The sequence below is a fragment of the Anomalospiza imberbis genome, chromosome 1 (assembly GCF_031753505.1).
Source record: "Anomalospiza imberbis isolate Cuckoo-Finch-1a 21T00152 chromosome 1, ASM3175350v1, whole genome shotgun sequence".
Classification (NCBI taxonomy): Eukaryota; Metazoa; Chordata; class Aves; order Passeriformes; family Viduidae; genus Anomalospiza; species Anomalospiza imberbis.
The window spans coordinates 137,918,058-137,939,193 of record NC_089681.1 but is presented as its reverse complement, the minus strand read 5'-3'; the positions used below and the strand labels follow the sequence as shown (position 1 = coordinate 137,939,193).

At 40.4% G+C, this 21,136-nt stretch overlaps 1 protein-coding gene across 7 annotated transcripts in view; it reads left to right on the top strand.

Annotated features, from left to right (window-relative positions):
* The window catches only part of EPC1 (enhancer of polycomb homolog 1), a 65,066-nt gene that overhangs the window by 9,673 nt on the left and 34,257 nt on the right, over window positions 1-21,136 (top strand). The window contains exon 1 of one of the 7 annotated variants that reach the window (XM_068173184.1): window positions 4,197-4,728. The exons of 1 other annotated variant lie outside the window; for it this stretch is intronic. In XM_068173184.1, the coding sequence (XP_068029285.1) occupies window positions 4,576-4,728 (153 nt within the window). In that variant the 5' untranslated portion in view covers window positions 4,197-4,575. Of the gene's footprint in view, window positions 1-4,196; window positions 4,729-21,136 lie in introns of those variants that run through there. 5 more of the 7 variants (XM_068173145.1, XM_068173193.1, XM_068173161.1 and 2 more) reach the window with 5 other exon arrangements.

Here is a 21,136-nt window from a genome sequence, read left to right as displayed (position 1 = left end):
TTCAAGGTGTGTCTAGCATAGTATTTTAGAGGGGATATGTGTTAAAAAATGAAAATTCGAAGGAGAAAATCATGTCACTTTTAACCCTTCCAATTCCTAGGACACCTGTTCTGAATCCATTAAAACTCAAACAGGGAAAGATGTATTTCAAGACAGAAGAGTCTCAACATCATTTGTGTCTTTTTATCACCACTGTATCTAAGAGAATAACTACTTCCACTATAACGTGTGTTTTCCTAGACACATAAAAACTTAAGTCTCCAAAACAAGCTCTATAAAGGAAACTGATTCTCTTCTGACAGTACTAAAAAAACTCCATCAAATCCTTTCTGTTTTCAGACAGAACCCATTTTACCATTTCTTGCATATCTGTCCAAATGATGTAGGGACAATGATGAGGCTGTAAAATAATAATCCTAAACCATTAAGTCATTAATCCTTACTCATAAATTCCTTTTGAAGTCTTCTTAGTCCTCCTATGGACAACTGCCTCTACCACCTCTAAGAGTTTAGCTATCACTGGAAAACTAGAAATCTGGCAATAGCTTTTACTGCTCCTCTCTTAGCTTTGTCTCTTCTCAGTAAGAGAATTGCTGGCTGATGGCTTTTCCTTCTCTTTTGGATATGGCTCCATGGAATATCTGTTTGAGGATCAGCTTAGTTTTCGTGAGGTTGCTGGACTCAACTTTTGAGTATTTAAAAATAAAAAATCATAAAAAAAAAAACCCAGGTCAACAAAATTGCTGTATAAATAAATGAAGAGTTATTAGAAGCAGGGTGTAAGGTAGTCACAGAGTGAAAAAAAATTAAAATTGCAAATATTTATGGATACAAAAGTCAGTGTATAGTTTAGTATAATACAAAATACAAACAAACCCTAATTAAAAATACCCAAAAATATTTAAGAAAGCTTTTTTTTTTTAAGTTGAACAATTGTCTCCTAGAATTTATATCCTTAAAATTCAAAATGCTTGAGGCCAAAAGGCAACAAAAGTGACATGGTTTAACCTATATGCACGTCATGTGTAGTACTTTTGTGATGATTGCTGCTAGAATGGGAAGCAATATTAAATCCATGTGCCAAAGGCTACAATTCATGCTTAAATAAGTGACTGGAAGTCTTTCCTGAACTCAGAGAGGTTTTAAGCCATAAAGCTAACTAAATACCAAAACTTCTAACAACTTGTCAAACAGCACACAGAACTTGCAAACCAAAATAGAAGTTACATTACTGGGCTTCACAAACCCAAGTTAGATGAGAGCACAAGAAACCCCTACCCCCGTCTGTAGGTGCATGGATCAAGTTGTATCTTTGCCCATAATGCTCAGTCTGAATTTAGTACTTTGGAATGTATTTTGAAATGGTTATATTTACCAGCTACATATCTGATACACAAAGTGCTTTCATTTTACTTAAGTTGTCCTTTTAATTGTGATCATAAAAAGATAAAGCCTTAAAGAAATGTCCCAAATTATTTCAGCAGTTTAAAAAAACAATAATGATAGCAATTCTAAATGTCTTTTCATTATATTTCAGTTACTTTACAGCTCAGCTTTTAAAATAGACACATAGCACTTAGGTTCAACAAATTAATTTATACTTACTGGTCTTTTACTGAGAGCTTGCAAAGAGTATTTTGGTCACTATGCAAAACTTACCAATTCTGCATAAGCTACTGTCATAGTGCAGCACTGATATCTACAGATGTAAAGTGTGCATTTTGGTAAAGGCTACAAAATGGAAAAACCCCTAAAATATACCTGCGTTTTCTAACCAAAAGGAAGATAAAATGTCAGTCTGGTTATGTTCCATACCTTTTCCTGTCACCATCTTTTACAGAACAGACATCAGGGCTGATGTCACATTGTTTTCAATTATCACACTTTCCATCTTACTAGCAAATTAATTTTGAGGGCTAATCATCTTCTGCTACAAAGTATTTAAACACAATCTCTTTTACTGGGAAAACAATAAAAGCTGATGAGTCCAAGAGTTTCAGGCCAAAACTTTTTCTTAATGCACTGTCCTCTCCGTATCCAAACGTTATTGTCCATTCTGCTTGCTCTGCACTTTTCTCAAGCCTGTGGCAGGGTTAGAAATGCAAAGGTCAATTAAGGATAAGTTTGATCTTGATTATTCTTCATTTATAGTTCAGGATATTTTCAGTATTTTGGTTTTCATTATGTTCATTATGTATTGTTTTCCTTTCATCAGTATAAGTGGAGAATTATACTTAATGGCCTTTTTTTTTTTGCTTAACTGTCAGGTGTTTCATTTTCATTTTATTTTTAAAGTCAACAGTAATCTATGATGGCATATTGTGATTTTTTGTTCTTTTTTTTTTCAGCACCTTATCTCTCTGCTAATTGGGTAAACTAAATTATTTAGTATTTGTGGAAAAGGGTGTAGATGTTTTACGGGCAATTTATTTTAGGATTATATTTCTAATTAGTGTGTGTTTTAAGCTTTAGAATTAGAGTGAAAAGTCATATGCATGTTTAAACATTTGATTCTGATGTAACTACTGAAATACAAATGAATACAATGATACTTTTTAATTCATGCCACTCTCCTAAAAAAAATAAAAAACAACAAACAAGCCTCCCTTAAAAAAAACGAAAACAGCCTCTTCCCCCTAGCAGCTGTCTTCCACTGTATTACCCATTTGCAGTACAGGTAGAATTTAGCATCCCAGAGAAGTTATGAAGCCAAATGAGTGGCAGTTTAAGCAGTTTGGGAAACCTAGCAGGGCTTGGTTTGCCAAACAATCATATAAATAATAGGCTTGAATCATCTCTTAACAACTGCATCTAGTAGTATTTCACCTAGTGTCTAATAGTGGCTTAAGATTGAGGAGAGTGTGGTGGTATTATTATTATTATTATTATTATTAAAGAGGTGGTGCAATTATAAAAAGGGTTTTTTCTTCTATTATAGAGATTTCTAAAATTGCTAAGCAAAATAAGGTTTTCCTTTTTTTTTTTTTTCTGTATCTATGGCGTATTTCTGAAAGTTCTGTTCCCCAAGAGTAATATGTGATAAAGAACAAAGTTCTGTCTACCAATTCTCGTGTGACAGTAAAAAATTTTGCATTAAAAGTGGAGGAACACCTAAATTCAGTCAACACACAACTGTCTCGCATTTTAAATGAAACTAAGCATAACTTCGGTAAGATGGATTTTACCACAGATTACGTAGAAGCTGGTGCAGGGACTAACACGGACTAACACGAGCACGTAGAATTCCTTAGCTGGCCGGCTGCAGCCCTGGCCTGGCCGGAACGGAGTTTGACGTTCCTGTGGCCGCGCTGGGACGCCCTGGGGCGGCTAGCGCAGAGAGCACCGAGACCGGGCTGACTCGGCTTTTCCGATCCCTTGCTTAAACCGAATAGTGCATCAGCTTAATCGACTCATTGAGATGTAAACGAGCTTCCCTAATCAGGCACGCTCAAGTGGGCTCTACCCATTGCCTGGGGTGAGCTCGCTGGAGCGGGTCACTGATAATAACCTAAGTCCACGCAAGGCTTAAAACAGTTCACGAGTCTGCACTTTGCTGCCGGACTAAGTTTCTGAAAACCTCAGAGAAACGGGCTGGAAATGCCGTTGTGGAGGTGCCCGGTTCTTTACCGTTTTCCGGCAGGTGCCCGTATTTCCCCTTTATTTAGCGAGCTCGGTTCGGTGACGCGGAGAGGGACAGCGCCCGGCGGACGGCTGCGGGGCCGCGGCCGGGCCCCGAGGCGAGGGGCGCTCCCGGAGCGGCCCCGCGGCCGGACCCCCCCACTCGCGGGGCGCCGCTCCGGCCGCGGCCGGGGACACCGCAGCCCTCCCGGGTCGGGGTGAATTCAGAGCCCGGCACCGCTGTGCCGCGGTCTAGCCCCCGAGAGGCCGGAAAGGTCGGAACCGGCACCTCCCCGCCCCTCTCGCCCAGGCTTCCCAGAGCTGTCATGGTCAGGCGCGGCTGCAGGGGAGGTTTCCCCGTGGGTGAGGGGCTGGGGGCTGCCCCAACTTCCTCACCCCGGCAGGAGCGGAGCGCGGCTCCGCGGCACAGCTCGGCAACCGGAGGGCGGAGCGGTGCCGCAGACGCTGATTAAAACTCCCTTCGCTCCCGACTGCGCCCCTGATCCCGGTGCCCCGATGTGGCTCCGGCGGCTCTGAGCCTTCCCGCGCTCCCGAGCCCGCTCGGGCCGCTCGCAGCGTCCCGCGCTCCCGAGCCCGCGCCGCCGTGCCCGCGCCGCGCGCGCTCCCCCCGGGCGGCGCCGTGCCCGCGCCCTGCGCGATGCAGTGTGGGAATGGCTGTGGCGCTGGGGTTGGCTGAAAGAGGCGGCCAGTCGAGGTTTAATGTCCGCCATGTTGGCCGTGGCGTATTGAGCGGAACCGGAGCGGCGGAGGAGCGGAGCCAGCGCCCAGCCCAGCCGCGCCAGCGGGCGCCGCCGGGCCCCGTGTCGGAGTGCGCCCCGCCCCGCCGGGGGAGCCCCGGTCCCTCCATGAGATCGCTCGGCGGGGTCCGGCTCTCAGCTCGGAGCGCGCTTGCTGTCGCCCCCCCCTTCCCAGCCGGAGCCGCCATCGCCGCCTAACATGAGCAAACTGTCGTTCCGGGCCCGGGCGCTGGACGCGTCCAAGCCGCTGCCCGTCTTCCGCTGCGAGGACCTGCCTGACTTGGCCGAATATGCCTCCATTAACCGGGCCGTGCCGCAGATGCCCACGGGCATGGAGAAGGAAGAGGAGTCGGTACGTGAGACCCCCCCCCCCCCCTCGGCCGGGTCCCACCATCCCCCCCGCACCCGGGCCCCCACCTTCGCCTCTGCGCAAGCACAAAATGGCCGCCATCTTCTCCCCACTCTCCCCGCCCGCCGGGAGGGGGGGACACCCGGGGCGGGAAAGCGCCGAGCCCGGCCGTCCCTCACCGCGCCCTCCCCCGGAGCTCCCTCGCGGGCCCTTCGCCCCCCGCTCGTGCCCCGCGGCCACCGGCGGCCTCTCCGCGGGGCCCCGAAAGGCACAAAGGGGGTCACGTGACACCGCGGGGCGGCCGCCATTTTGTGTCTCGGTCCTTGGGCCGGGCCTGGTGCGGCAGCCGCGAGGAGCAGACGGGGCCCGGCGGCGGCGCCGTGCGCGCGCTGCCCCGCCGGGGGGCGCTGCCGAGCCGGACGGCGCCGCGGGGGGCGCGCGGCGGCGGGAGCGCGCGCGGGCCCGGCCGCCCTCCGGGGAGCGGGGCCCGGCGGGGCCTGTGCCTTTTCCTTTTCCTTTTCCCTTGCCGGAGATGGGCAGTGGAAGGATTTATGTTTAGGTTTATCTAAGAGCCCTGCAAGTGCCATCACACAGGCGCGGTGTAAGTAAAGTCGTGACGGTCCCCACGAAAATCAGTTCTGAAGCACTACTCAGAGTAAGGAAATCCGTGTTGGAGGCTGGAAGTCTCTCGCTTCCTGCTCGGTTTTGCTGTCTCAGTGGAGGATGAAACTTTAAACCGTTTTGAACTTCAGGGTCATTTAATCATTCACTCAGCACTTTCTAAGATAGGTAAAACAATCAGTAGCTGTTTTTGCTGAAGGTAAAACACTTGGTAACTGTTACTGTTGAAGACTCTGCTCTGAAGTGCGTTATTTGCAGTGTTGTAAATCTTTAATTATTTCCGTAGTATAATCAGTTCTCCCATCTGTGCATTAGGCACAGCAAATAGGGAAGTACTGTAGAAATACAGTTATGTAAGCAGGTTTTGAAATTTGGTGCTAAGAACAAAGGTGACACTAGCTCAGTTGGTTAGGGCAGCGTGCTAATAGTGCCAGGGTTGTGGGATCCATCCCCATATGGACCATTCTCTTAAGAGCTGGACTCGATGATCCTTGTGGGTCCCTTCCAACTCAGAATATTCAGTGATTCGGTTAGAATTTCATAGTCCGGAATTTTTCTGGTTGTCCGATTTCATTGTCCTTTGAAAGTTGCAGGCTGTAAAGTTTCTTGTTCCTACTTCTAGATGTAGCAAACTTAGAGTTACATTTCTTTTAAGAAAGGTATCATCTTTAGATGGAGTTTGCTCTTTGTGGCACTATTGCTCTTAGGTAATGGACTCAGTGAATTTTTACGAAATGTCTTTGGGCAGAAAGGTTTCTAGAGAGTAATGCACTTTGCATGTTGTTGTCCATAGAGTAACCACTCTCCGAGGCTTTTCTTAACATAACTCCTTTCCATTTGAACATAATTTGGTATTTCCAAGTCTTCTGCAAGTCATAAGTTGCTTTATACATCTGATAACATGTATATTTTGAAGTGTAGTGGTTTTGTGGGATTTTTTTCTTTTCTAACTAATAGGTTGGGTTTTATCAGGTTGTTTTGGTGCTGTTTATTTTTGTGAAGATGCTTAAAACTTTGTTGATTGAGGAGTACTTAAGTGGTAAGTAGCAGTGCTTAGGATGCTTGCGTTTCTTTTGGGCACAGTAGATATGTTCTGAATTGATACCTGTAGATTCTGAATATGAGAGAAAGCACCTTTAATTTCCTCTTGTAGCAGAATATTAAATTTTGTTGTTTGTTATGGCACTTGCTGAGTTTATCTCTCAGTTCAAGAGAGTGAGACTGCATGCATGCATTTATGTGTAGAAATGCCAGGTTGCTGTCTTTCTCTTTTACCATTTGCCTGGCAGTTACAAGTTTTCAGGCTAGAAAATGACATGGGCTCTCTGTATAGTCTCCCTAAACCCAGACATGTATGTCCTACCTAAGTAGTCATGGGCAAGAAAAAAAAATTTAAACATTAATTATAAGACCTGTTTTTGTGGTTAATGTGATGCTTTTGTTTCCTAAATTTTGCTTTGAGGGTTAGCTCTAGGACTAAGTAGATGCTTCCCACAGCTGAAGTTTGCTCCTGCATTTGTTTTGAATATGTGCGTACACACACAAACACACACCCCCAAAAGAAATTGCCATCAGTAAGCACAGGTGTCCTTCTGAATCTTTTTTGGACCTTTTCACATAAAATAGTTGCTATTAAACTCTCGTTCCTTATTGTTCCATATTGTTCCTGCAGACTTGCTAAATTTTCTTCCTTCCCTCTTGTTGCCCTAAAAAGCTTTCTCTTCAGTTTATGTTAGTGTTGGCAACAGAGAGCCCAATTCTATGACTTAACTTGTGGCAAAACTCAAAGGTTTAATACCCTACTGTGTTCTGTTTCCCAAACTTCAGGCCATGCAGGATTTTGGAAAGTTGGTAGTTTGTGTTCTGTAGCTGAAGACTTGAATTGGAGGATTTCTTCCCTAGTGATTACAGAAATGATAGATGTTTTATTACGAACAGATTGCAAAGTGTCCATAAGATTTTGGAGGAGAGGGTGTCTTCAACTAGTATGAATTAGCATTTATAACTTTTTATAAATAGAATTCTAACATTGGTTTGAGTTTTGCATAAATGTAATTTTAAATTAACAGGTATTTGGAGCTAAGAGTTCTCCTCTTGACTAAATAACTTTCCCTAGGGAAAAATGCAATCAAAGAGATTTAATATTCAGGCATCGAGTCACAAGATATTTAAATGACTAATTACTGTTTTGATGCACAAAAAGGAATCTTATTTTGCTTCCCTTTCATCTTATCTTTTTCCCATCATGTTCCTAAAAAGAAGTAAATAGCAAAAATAGTGCATCTTCCTTATTACAACTGGAAAGTTCAGTTCAGAAGTGATATTCTCTAAGAGTCTTCTGAAGGAAAAACAACCTTGCTGAGTCTACGGGAGTTGTAAAATATGCAGTTGATCCAAGGATATAGTAACCCTTTTAAAGGAAGTGACAGCTAAGGGCCTTAAGTGGTGTTAATTCTGTTACAAGCAGACTGCTTTGCTTGGTCATGGCTTCAGTCAGTAGTTTTGTTCGGAGGTAAAGGACTAGTAAAAAACCTCTTTGACATGCAGACAGTGGTACTGGAGGTTACCAACTCATCCTGTCTTCTGGCAGTTGGTTTAGCTGCCAGGTTTCTGAGGTAAACACATTATGGCTGTTGCAAAGTTGGTTGCTGCATCTAAGAAACTAAAATGTGTCATATACATCTGAAAAAAAAACCCTTCAAATATAATGAATCTTCTTATGTAACACTAAACATCCCCTGTATTATTTTAAAATGCTGGTTTTGAGAAAAGGAGATCCTCAGTGCTGTAATTTTGAGAACCAGACAACAGACCACTGTTAATAATACACTAAAGCAGATTTTGCTGTCAAGTCCGTTGATAACTGTGAATAAACAAGTAGGTGGAGTAGATTTGTTTGTAATTCAAAAAGGACTTAAAAAGCTGTTGCTTTGTGTATCCTGTGGTTTACTGTTTTTGAGGAGGGTAATGCTTTTTTTTTTTTTTTTAACTAGAAATTCAGATTCTAGACTGAAAGGAGACAGCTGGGAAAGCAGAGCAGAGGTAACTTTAGTTAAGCAAAATTCAGATTCTAGACTGAAAGGAGACAGCTGGGAAAGCAGAGCAGAGGTAACTTTAGTTAAGCAAAATAAGTGAAAAATATGATAGACTGAAACTGTTTGAACATGGTCAGTGACATTTCAGAAAGAAAGCCTGCATAGCTCTACAGGCAACCTAGATTTGATGGCCTCCAACCAAACGAAGGGAAACTACACTTGTTTTCTTTGCTTTTTTTGAAAGGAAAGTAGAAAGAACACATTCTAAATCCCTAGCCTCTAGATTCTCTTAAAAAATAGAAATTTGGGGGATGGGGTGTTGAGACTTTGTGGATAATTATAAAAAATATATCCTTCTGGAAAATGACTATGAGTATAGTTGGGTTTTTGGTTTTTTCAAGGAAGTTTTAAAAAGGAACAAGGCCATGTCTTTGAAGGACACCATGTCAGCATTATAAGGCATTTTAAAATGTTGGGAAGCTAACATTTATTAGTTGAAGAAGTGCCCTAGCACAGATTAGCATAAGCAGAGATACTTTTAATTAAGTCCCTTAGATCTGAGAAATTGATTGCCTAATAGAAAAATTTGTCTGTGTTGGTGACATTTCCAGAGTTAGTAACAGCCCTAGGGTTGTGGGAATTGTCATGGGTTTATGGAGGGGGGGTTGTTTCATTTTTCTTTGAGTGAGTTTGTTATCCTCATGTAAATTCTGATAGTACTATGGTCTGCTAAGATTTTTGATATTAGTTTTGATTTTTGTCTTCTGTGTGTTCAAGTTTGTGTAGGTTAAATGCACTTTCTCCCTCAGGTAGAGTTTTTTTCAAATGCCAGTGACTCTGGCATTTAGTGTCGAGGCAGGAGAGAGAGAGAGAGTGCTGTTGCTTTACTGAATTGTTCCTAACTCCCTCTTCTGACTGGGATCCTGGTCTGGTGATGTGTCCTTGTCCCCACCTTAGCTCTGGAGTAGCTGCTTGCTTGTCCTACTAGATTTCTGACAGTGATGCACTACGTGGAGTTGTTCTCTTGCGGATCACACTTTAAAGCTTGATTTCTAATTTTAGTTAGTGTTGCTAGTTACAGATAGAAGAATTAAGCACCCAGAGTCCAAAATTATAATCTGTACAGCTGTTCATTCAGTTCTTACTGTTTTCCTTTGTATATGTGTCATGGTGTAACTGACAGCTTGCACAGCGGGTGGAATTCAGTCTGTATGTGTAATTATCATTTCTGGATACTGTCATACTCTGTTACCTGGTGTTTCAGCAAACTGTTGAAACAGTTTAAACTGTGCTTTTGATGTCTTTAAATCCACAGTCATATTATCTTTCCTGCCCTGGTTTTGGGGATGTTTAAGAAAAGCTTATTTGTTAAAATTCATCATTAGATGTAATTTTCCCCCTTCTTCCTCCTTCAGCATGACCTTTCAGTATTTGCTAAATGCTATAGAAGACCCAGTGAAGATAAGCTAATGTTCATTCAAATCCTTCAGAACACTTCAAAGATACTCTCTAATAGGCTGTGTCTTAATTTAACAAAGCACTACATGGTAAATTTTCATTTACCCAGTTTGGATAGGCTCAAGGATCACATCCTTTCCATGGAACTGCCTTGGGCACTGCTAGCACAGATCTCTGCCAAGCCATATCTGCACAGAAAAATGTCTTTCTCCTCCCAAATGCATACTGCAGGCATTGGGAGGCTACCATATCCAGGGTCTCTTGCTGCTGAAATAGCTGGTTTTAGCTTATCAAGGGGCAAAGTTGGTAAAGAATATACAAGAAGGCACCCATATGTTACCATCTAAGCTCTAATGAATTAAAAATATGTGAAGTAAGCATGTGGCTGAGGTGTAGTGAGTCAGTGTATGAACAGTGTTAACTTATATATGGAGATTTCACTTAAGGTTCTCCAGTCTTCTTTGTTTATTACATTCTTGCCAGCTTAAGAAACTGCATTCTGTGAGTGCATCCATAGAAGTGTGTATTTGTAATTGTGTGTGTGGTGCCTTAAGTGTTTTTAAAATAACCACGGCCTTACTGACACAAGATTCATGGATATTGAGTATTTTAGAATAAAATAATTGTTGGGGTCGTCAGAACTAGGTGAATGTAAAATCATAGCAGGTACTGTAACTGAATCATTAATTTCCAGTCTGGGCTTGTTTTTGGGGTTTTTTCTTGTTTGGTTGGGTTTTTTTTTTGGTTTTTTTTTTTGGGGGGGGGGGTTTGTTTTTTGTTTTTTGGTTTTTTTTTTGTGATGCATTGTTAGGAAACTATAGAGATTTTGTTGCTAACACAAGAGAATCTATGCCTCCCTCTCCAGCTGTAGAAGTCTTGAAATCTTGAGCAGAGCAACTGAACTCCTTTAGTGGTCTCTTTTTAGAAAAGGACAACTGAAACATTAAAGAATTTTGAAGTAAATGGGGAGAGTAGAGACACCTTTTTGCATAGTCTTGGATTCATGAGTCCCATAAACTGAAAGAGTATTGTTTTATGTTTACATTGTGTTCCCCTTTAGGCATCTTTGCTGCTCACACATAGCAAAGGCATTAATTTTGTATGCCAGTCTAACCTTTTTTTAGTGCATAATTTTAAATACAATGAACTTGTAGATTAGGTTTCCAAGAACCTGCATGTTTGATAGGAGGGGAACACAGAAATAAGGGCTCTTTGCAGTTTTGTCTAAAGTAAGACGCCTCAGTTTGTAGCTGGAAGAGATTTTTCTGTGAGCTCATGTCATGACCTTAACTCTACCATTTAGTGTGGTACTGAGCTTAGTCATTTACTTCAGATATACCTGTGTGAAAAAAGTTTGAAATGCTTAGAGAATTTTGAGAGAAAAAATGTGGGGCCAAATTTCAAGTGTAAGAGTAATAGTGATGATTTCCAGCATATTCATTCCATTTTCAGTTAACCAAAGTTTTCTGTTCTGTTTGATGTTATTTAATTTATATTTGTTATTCTGAGCATTCATGCAAGTTAGGAAATCGGGCAGATCATGAGGAGTAGCTTCTATAGTGAGCAATTCATGCACCGCCTTCATCTACCTGAAGAATGTCATTAATCCTGTGATGTGAAACCCACCTGTAGCAGCAGTGCTCCCTTTAAAGTCAGAGGGATGGTGGTGGCACAGACTTCTCTTACAGGTTGGTGCAATTTATTTGAGTCTGGAATGAGATTGAGTAAATTTTACTTCTGGTTTCTCACTGGCCTTCACCTATTAAGAAGGCATATAGATTATACCTTTGGGATTTGACAACTTTCTGGAAGCTGACAGTTCTGTGTAAAAGTTGAGGAATCACGATACATGTCCTGTTGTTACACCATAGGGAAGTCAGGCACTAACTTGAAGTTGTGAGCAAGGGCCTGCCATGGAAGTGGTTGATAAGGCAATGTTCTGTGTATGCTGTCAGTTAAGCATGTGATAACAGTAAAGGTGTCTATGTTGTGCTCTGAAGTAATGTTGGAAATACTTAAACTCTCAGAAAATAGTAGGAGTTGGTTATGCGTGTCAGAGGCTTCTCCAGGAGGTCCAGATTCTTGTTTGAAATTAAGGAGGATATGAACTGGCAGACTTCAGTTTGATTATTGTCTATAATACTAATACTAAAAGAGATTTTTCCTTTTGAAAGCAGGATAATTAAGATGTTATCAATAATGTTAATGGTGTGAAGCTGTGTCAAGTGATGTTTAGGGTGGATATTAGCAAAAGCTGCTTCATTCAGAACACAGGCACTGCTACAGGTTCTCCATGGAAGCGGTCACAGCAGCAAACCCGACAGAGTTCAAGAAGCATCTGGACAGTGTTCTCAGGCACATGGTGCAACTCCTGGGATTGTTCTGGGCAGAGTCAGGAATAGGACTTGATGATCCCTGTGGGTCTCCTTCAACTCTGGATATTCTGTGACTGTAACCTATGAATTACATATGTATACAAAAGCAGTATGGTTCCTCTTAGGAAAGCTGTTCCAGGAAAGCTGTTTGTAGACTGCTCTTATAGAATCTGTTTGATGTGTACATTCTCAGCTTATTTTTACCCTGTTGTGGACATCCCACAGGAATGCACACAGAGAAGCCATGTAACAGCAGTGGCTTTCTGCACAGCGGAGTTAACTACAGTGAGACCAATTGTCCACGTTCACACTTGAAGTTAAAAAGGTTAGGTGTACCTAGTACTCACTTACTTGCAATGAGCGTGTTTAACAGTTGGAAAAGTTTAAAAATGTGTCTCAAATTGTTTATATTAAGCCAGGGAAAGGAGGATGCCCAGAAATATAACTTTGTTAGCAGCATTCATGAGAGCACAAGAAGTAATACAACTGGCAGGGATTTGAAGGAGTGGAGTTTGTCAGAGTCAGCTGTAAATCATTTTAAAGCCAGACTTGTTTGGAAAGGCTTTACTGTCTGAGAATTTTCACAGCTGGCCTTAAAGAGGAGCCCCAAAATGTTATCTTCCAGACTCTCAGCTTTGATCCATTATATAATGTATTTCAGCTGAGGATTGGGTATTAATTGTATGCAGAATCTGAATAATGGTAGGGACAGTAGTTCAGTAACCTTAATGTTTGAGAAGCATAGTGATGGGTCCTTAGATTTCTTTTCATTTTAATAGCTAATATTCTGTATTTATTCCAATAAAATTTTAGTTACTCATAGGAACCTGCCTAGTATTAATTTCCTTCAGGTAGGAAGAATATGCAATGTAACAAGCCTTTAAATCTGCTATTCTTTTTACTTAGTAGACCACTTTGCTTGTAGCCATCACAATAATTGTGCCCTGATAATATGATTATATTCCTCAGAAATGTATATGCAACTACTTACCAATTTTTATGCGTACTTAGTCTGAGTTTTGAGTACCTCTAAGTCAATGCATTATTTTTTCAAATTTTTGTTTTATAGGATGAAGTATGTGTTTATGTGTGGGCATCTGCTCTGCTAGAACAGAATATTGTAATTGGCAGACCATAGGTGTATATAATAAGTTACTTGTTCTTTTTCTATGACTTTTCCACATTGTCCTTGTAAGAGGAAGCACTAGCTTTTAGTATCAAGGGACACATCAAATGACTGATGTACCAGGCAGAAGATGCTGGCTGCTGCTTTTGTGTCTGTAGATGTGCTCTTACTGTTCAGTGAGTGTGCTCTGCTCTCCCATCCACTTGTGTGTGTATTTCTGTGTATTCTGCTTTGTGTGCTTTCAATGACTAACCCTGTTCTGAGTAAACAGATATGTGAAGGTGAATTGCATCAATTGAGGCTGGAATAAAAGTTTGAAAACTTTCTGCTCTGTCATTTTCTTCAAGCACAGATAGATAGTTTGAGAGAGGAAATGATCCTCTTAAGGTTTAAGTACCATACTTAGATTGGTTTCCTTTATATTTAATCAGGAATTAAGAAATTAATGCTTTTTGAATTGGAAGCTTTCAAGAGGGTATATTTGGAGAGGATTGCTTTCCAACATCCGTTTGAGTTTGTACTTTATATCAATTTCAAAACTTTAAGGTTCCTTCCAAGTTGTAAACAGAAATCACAGATCTTGTAGCCTGCCTGGAAGGCTTATGAAGCTTACATTTGAGGGGAGGGATTGGTAATAAAGGCTGCCCTGTACACACATCTAGTGCTACTCTTTGTTATAATTTTAAGAGCTGTAGTCTTTTGTTAGTCCGATGTTCAATTCAGAACATGGCTACTAGGAAAGTGTTAGATTGCAAAGATGAATTCTGCTCAGGCTTCTTTCTTCAGATTTTCCTTCTTGGAATGCAAGGATTTTGTCAGATGTGTTGTGAAAGTGTAATGATTGTGAACTAAAGATGGTTAGGAAGAGGAAGAAAGGGTGCCTGTTGCTTTTCTAAACTGTTGATCTGTAATTAATTACACTGAAAATACCTTTCTCTGTGGAAGCACTTTACACGACTTGATGTTTTTCTTTTACTCTTTGTGCCATTATCATTCCCCCTGTTACTCTGTCTACATAGTATATAACATCTTTTCTTCCAGGCATTTCCCAGGATTTAATTATTTGAAATGCCTAATTTTCTTGTATTTCTAAATTCTCTATAGTTTTCTTCTCCTTCTTAAGTTTCTTTAAACACTGACGGTAAAATTGGATTTCTGATTTCCCCTGTGCCTTCGTTTTTGCTTAAGAAATGAAGCTTTTCACTGTGAGGTGAGGCTAATCCCCCAGCCCCAACCCTGTATTAGTATTTCAGCAGAATATGTCCTGTGTGCCTTTTTGGTACTTGATTTTTCTCAGTACTTAACTACAAGAAAGAATTCTGAAAAAAGTGGCAGAAAATAGGAATTGGCTTCAGAATAAGATTTTGCAATATTGTAATGTGACTTAGAATACTTATAATTCAGTAACCAAGATCTGATATATCTTGTTAAAAAGCTGAATTCAAGACAACAGGGTGGTTTTATTGGAAAGTTAATGGGTAAGGCTACAGGTAAGAGCCAATGAATCTGCATCCTGCAGAGTCTTCTGTATTATGTGCAGAATCCTTTAAGCAGGTTACTTATACAGAAGTGCTGGATCTTTCAGATACTTACAGATGCACTTAGGTACTCTTTCTGGGTTCTTAAGGTTTTTGGGTTTTTTTTTGCTTTCATGCCAAAGATGATGACCTTGCTTGCCCTTCTCTTGCTGTTTATCTTGTTCAAGTTAGAAGGAAGTTATTAATAATACCAGTGTACTTGCTTTGTTCTCTGATGAAGATGCTGTGGTCTTGAAGTAGGCCAAGTACAAAATGAGACTGTTCAAGTATTAGGATTAAAGGTAGTTTAATACGATCCCTCTTGGGGAACTGATATTTTTCACAGTACTTCAAGTCAGTAGGCAAGAATTTATGCTCTTGCTGAATGCATGAGGTGAAGGAACTTGAGCTACTAAAACTGAATTAAAACTGCTTCCCTTTTCTTGTCAATAATGTAAGGTTTGTTCTGGAGAGGGAAGTGTGTGTGGGAAATCAGTGAAACATGCATGTTCACAAAGCACCTCTGTGTAGTAGGTCTTTACCCGAGCTGTGGGATAAGACTGATTAACAGAAATTTCTGTTGCATGTTCATGCTCCCAGCCTTCCTCTGAAGAATTATCCTTTGAGGTGTCTTGTTTAGTGAAGAAGTTTAGAATATTGAAAAAAAAATTGGCACATCTTGGACTAGAACAGAAAATACGATGTTTGTTGCAGTTAATGCTTAAACCCTTATATCTGGCCTGGTTTTCCACAGCATCTGTACTTCATTGCAAAAGGATCTTGTGCTGGTAGTTGTGAAATGTTTTCTTTGAGGGCTTTAGCTGTCTTTAAGTGATGGGAATGTGGGCTGCAGAATGTCCTAGAAATAAAGACAAAACCTTGCTGGGGAAGCTGGTGAGGAAAGAGAAGCTCTGGAGTGATCCTAGTAAGTTTGTGTTACTGAGGAAAATAACAAACATCTACTAGCTCTAACTTTGAAGAATTGCTGTCATGGGTAGGTTGTGGAACAAGTCTCATCAGAAGGTAACAGTTTTGGTATTGTGTGGCACAATAGTATGAAATTCTGAAGCCATCCTGAAGCAGTAAGAAACATATTCATAGATAGTCTCATTGGTAAATGAGAGCCTATCAAAAAACAAACTTATGAAACCAAGTTATCAATCTATTCATTATTCATTCATTTCATCAGGTAAAAAAGGTCCCTGTGTGTGATTTAGTAACCTGATTATTTTTAAATGTTGTATCCAGAAGTTGACTTAACTCGGTAATTTTAAAAATTAAAGTAGGGAGGTATCTGACATTTTATTTTGGCTTGTATTAAACTGTGATTTCACTGGTGTAATTTTCTGTAAAATAATAATTTGAATGTTTTCCAGTGTTGATTTTTCTCAGGAAAATCATTGTCCTGTCTCTCAGCAAAATAAGTTTGCCTTTTTACTTGACCTGTATTCCAAGAGGAACACTATGAGAAGCATTTGTTTAGTTAGTAGAAGGAAGGAGAAGATTCAGCGTTAATTTTGCTGGAGGGAGTGTCTTAACCTCGATTGTTTTGCATTGTGGTCAGGTGTGTGTGTAGAGTTCACAACTGTGTTTATACTGGCTGGATGTTTGGTTTGTTTTTGTGGTTTATTCCCACCATTACCAAGGAGAGTGAGTGTGCACGATTTAGGCTGTGGTGTAATTTCCCTTCAGAAGTTCATAGGGTTAAATACTGGCTGATAAGTTAACTCTGAATTGTTACAACACTTCGCTCTTGCACGTGTGTTAAATATGAATTACACATCCACATTACCTAAGGATGTTAGGTGGGATTTATTGCTGAGAGTTTGAAGGAAGTAAGCCCACCACTTTAGCAGATGGCACTGTCTGCACAGGTGGAATTGGAACTTGAGGTCCTGACTCAGCTTTTGGCAAGAGTAGCATTTCCAGGGATTGAGAGAACCTCAGCTTACTTTGGCTTGCAGTGACTGTAATGTGGGAAGCGGTATGAAGCTGAAGCTGCAGTTGATAATTCAAAAGCATAACGTTAGGCAGCTCTGAATTTTATTCTTTGGGAATGTATGCAGCATCAAGTTGGTATTTTTCAAAACATAATGTGCTAATGTAGCTAAAATAGTCCTTGCACAGAAGGGATATAATGAATTAATGGCAAGTATAAATACCTCACAGCCTCCAGTAGTTTGCATGGCACCACGTGGTGAGAGAAACAGGTAGCATGTCTGGCATAAGAATATTTTCTGGAGTCCTCTTAACTTTGTTTCTCTGCTGATACATGAGCTGTATTCTCAGACTCGGTGTTTGAGAAGGGCACAAAGCAGTCTCTAAAGTGTTTGTTGTGCATAATATGTTTCTGTATTTTGTAGACACATTTGTGTATCTTGTGTAGACACATCACATCATGGATATTCATACCAACGTAACTTGATTCCCCTGCAGCCGGGACTGGCCCATTGAGCAGCTGCACATGCAGTGGAAAAGCAGGCACCTCTGTTGGGACTGAACAATGGGATTTGGCTGACTCTCCTTGTAGATGACATTGGGCAGAGACACTTAACTCTCACTGGGTGCACGGAGGGAATAACAATGTCACTTGAAATACACTGAGCTTATACAAGTATTAAGGAAATCCTTTCCTCCCCTCCAGTGTATCACATTGCTTTGTTGTTGAGTGTTTATACCTTGAAAACAGGTTTGATCATAATTGCGGGTAGAAGGTTATGAATATGAAATGCTAGTCTGTCCTGCATTTTTAAAGACAGTCTAAATAAACTTGGGGATTACAAAGCACAATGAATTACTGGTGTCTGACTCATAGGAGTGTATAATTCAAAATGTACATTACTGATCAGGAAACCTTTAAGCTGGTATTTTGTCTAAGCTTTTCAGCCTCATACAGGCCTCTGCTCTAGGTAGCATCTTTGCATTGATATGTAGCAAAGTGTGTAACCATGCAGATTTACAAACTGAAGACTGGCATCTATAGCAGGAAATACATAGATTCAGTGGAAAATCTGTTTTAAGTTACTCAGTATTGCACCTGTCACTGTTGGAGAAGCACTTTCCCACCTTTGTGGCGTCAGACCTGAAACGCTGATCTGCTGGTGTTGCAAATATGGAAGCTCCGTGTGTTTAGTTGAAAAGTATGGGTAGGCTTTACTTGCATTTTCATGAATGTACTTTGACAAAATGCAGTTGGCTAGAGCAATTCTAAGTAATTGCTAAGCAAATTTCTTTTTTACTAGATGCCTTATGTAGTGAAACTTAATTATGTCTCTGCTGGTGTTTGTACTTGTTGGGGTCTTACTTCAATTTTCTCAAATGTCTTTATCAACTCTCTTGATATCTTGCTGTCTTGGTACATTAAAAAGCTCCTTTTACTAAGTTACAATCTGCAATGCTTTTTTTTTTTTTTTTTTTTTTTTTTTTTTTTTTGCTTATAACAAGAATTGCAATTTGGAAAAGTATGAGGTAGGAACTTTGACACTGACACTTGTCAACACTGACAAGTTATTCTGACAAGGTTGACACTGACAGTTATTCAAAGACAAGGTTAGGTGTGCTCTGCCATCCTGTGTCTCCCGATGCAGCTCACATTTCGGCTCAGCACTATGTAGCAATTTATTTCCATTTTGTGATAAACAGAGGAGTAAAGTACTTAAAGATATTGTGAAGTCTGCAAAAGGGCTTGTTTAATAGATTAGCTTTAAGTCATGGCTGTGGTGCACTGTATGCTTTTTCTGCAGACTTTTTCTTCCCCATAGCACTGAAGTGGTTAACGTTAAAAAGATTTGTTTATTTTTGAAATCATAAATAACTTGATAGTTTAAGACAGTGCTCTGGAAGCTTCTTTACTTTGATTTTTTGTAATGCAACTGTTATATATGAGCTTTTTTATGTGGAATGCACATGTGACTTCTTAAAAGGTGCTTAGATTGTTTAGGTTTTAAGGCAAATTTCTTTTTTCTTATCTGACATGAGGTGCTGAGCCTCAACTCATGAATGAATGAACTTAGAAAATGTTGACTTGGTATTCTTATTAATGGTTTTAATGTTTTTCTGTCCCCATATTATTGTATAATGTTCAGTAGAAACACAATTTAAATTCTCTTATTTTTTAATGTGAATGACTGCTTGAGGTAATGAAACTACAGAAGAGGTAGTTAAACCTGACAGGGGTGCTGTAAATGAAGCAGTCTTAGGGGAGGTACAGCTGGTTTAGTTTTGTGTGCTGGAGATCCTGTGTAAACACTATTCACTCACTGGTTTGGTTTTTTTAAATTGCTGTTTTTGGTTGAAGGGGAAGGTAAATGAACAAAATATAAAGATGCAAATGTATTGAGTTTCTTTCAAGCCTCTTTATCTTTAAAGTTGAATAGAGCATACTGGCCTAAAGAGTTCATAGAGGAAAGAAATTACTGGACTGCTAAACACAAAGACTAAAATGTGACTCCCAGGTTCTGATACCTTGTGGATCAGAGAGAACAGCTGTGGAAGTATGGCTGTGGATTTTGTGCTTTTTTACTCTCCTTGGTAATGATGCTCATTGGGCTCCTTTTTGAGATGGTGCTAGGCAAAGTAGTACTCTGATAAAATGCACACTTGTCTTGCAAGTGTCCAAAATTGTTTCTGCATTCTGTGAAGAGTTTCCTTACTAATGATGCCTGGCATTTAGGCTGCCCCAGTCAACCAGATAGGACATTTGTTTATGTGAAGTCCTTGGATAGTTGTGCAATTTGCTCTTCAGAGATATGGTAGTCAAGCTATAGGTAACGTTGAGTTTTAAAATCTTACTGCAGATTCTGAGGGGGAAAATAGTAGTTGTAGGTAGGTAATTTTCAAGATCTATTGTTAATACTTCTAAGAAAAACCCCAAACCAATTAGATCCCGTTTTCAGACTTTTTTCTTCAAACTCTTTGATCATATGTAGATCTGGGAAACTGTTGATTTTTGCAGTTTGATGTGTGGCCTGTGAAAGGGAATGTTTCTGGGCCCTTGGTAAACTTAATGCTGGTGAGATAGGGGTGCTGGTCAGACTCTTATGGCTTTGTTCATTTGTCTTGTCTTGATTGTACTGTGTACTGCTGCCAGGTTGATTGGTGGATCCAGACTGAGAGGTGTCTGAACTGCAAAGGGAGAAGAGGGTTGGTTTAATGAGGGTCATTTGAAAACCTGATCTGCAGAACAAAGCCTGTGGAAGCAGTGATAAGCATATTGTTTTTCATAGTTTATGTAAAAAACTGAGAGAAATGTAAAAAATTTCACTTGGCTGAGTTGACTTCTTTCTAATTCTGCTGGCTGTTGAAATGTAGATTTTTAGCTTAGCCTTTAATTTCACCCAGTACTATGTATAGTATTCAGTGGCGATTTAAAACTGGAACAGTTGAGGCTCATGTCTGTGTTGGAACACACAACCCTGTGTGTATCTGCAGGTGGAAGAATAGTGAAACAAAAGAGAAACTTGTTTGTGGCAAACTTGGGTTACCATGTTGCTTGTTATGCAGATAACACTTAACAGTAGTATCAAGTCTCTGTTACTAATAAAAATGCTGGAATCCAGGTGTTAGCTTTTGCAATGCAAAATTTTCTGAGTTACAAAGTATTGCTAATGTACAGAAATGTTTTCAGCAAGTAGCAAGGTAGATGCAGTTGTATCCTTTAACTTGGGAACTTGATACAATTATTGGTCAACTGATTAAATGACCTTGAAGTTCCACTTTATTAGCCCATATGAAGGGAGAATAATTTTGCTATAAAACTTTATTCAGGCTGTTCTAAATGGCATTATAGCTGAAAACTCTGAAAGGGAAAGGTTAAATTACAAGAGCTGTTCTCATCCAGTTGTAGGCTGTAATCCTGAAAACTATATTCTTGTGTATTCTATAAAATCTCAGTTCACTTTGTGTTGCAATCTGATTTCAGTGTGGAGGTCATGTCCTGGACATGTATGTACATGATACATTAAAAGCATCTTCATGTTTTCTTTAGAATCCCTATTTAAGGGAGAATTACTTTGTTTGCTATAGATGACTGAAATAATTTTCATCCATTGCAGTCTCAAATGAGCATACAGCTGGAACAGCAGGCTGAGGTAAGGAAGGGGCTCTTGGACGAGTTTGCAGTTAAGTCTGGTGTGGCAAAGTTGTGTGAGACAAGCTGAGCTGGTTTAAATGTTTGTAGTGAGAAGAGGCAGTTCCAGTGTTTTCCTAGAGTTTGTCCTGGTCTTTGCATTACCTGTGGACTAATTAAGCTCATGAGGAGAAGACTCACCTAAGAGTAAG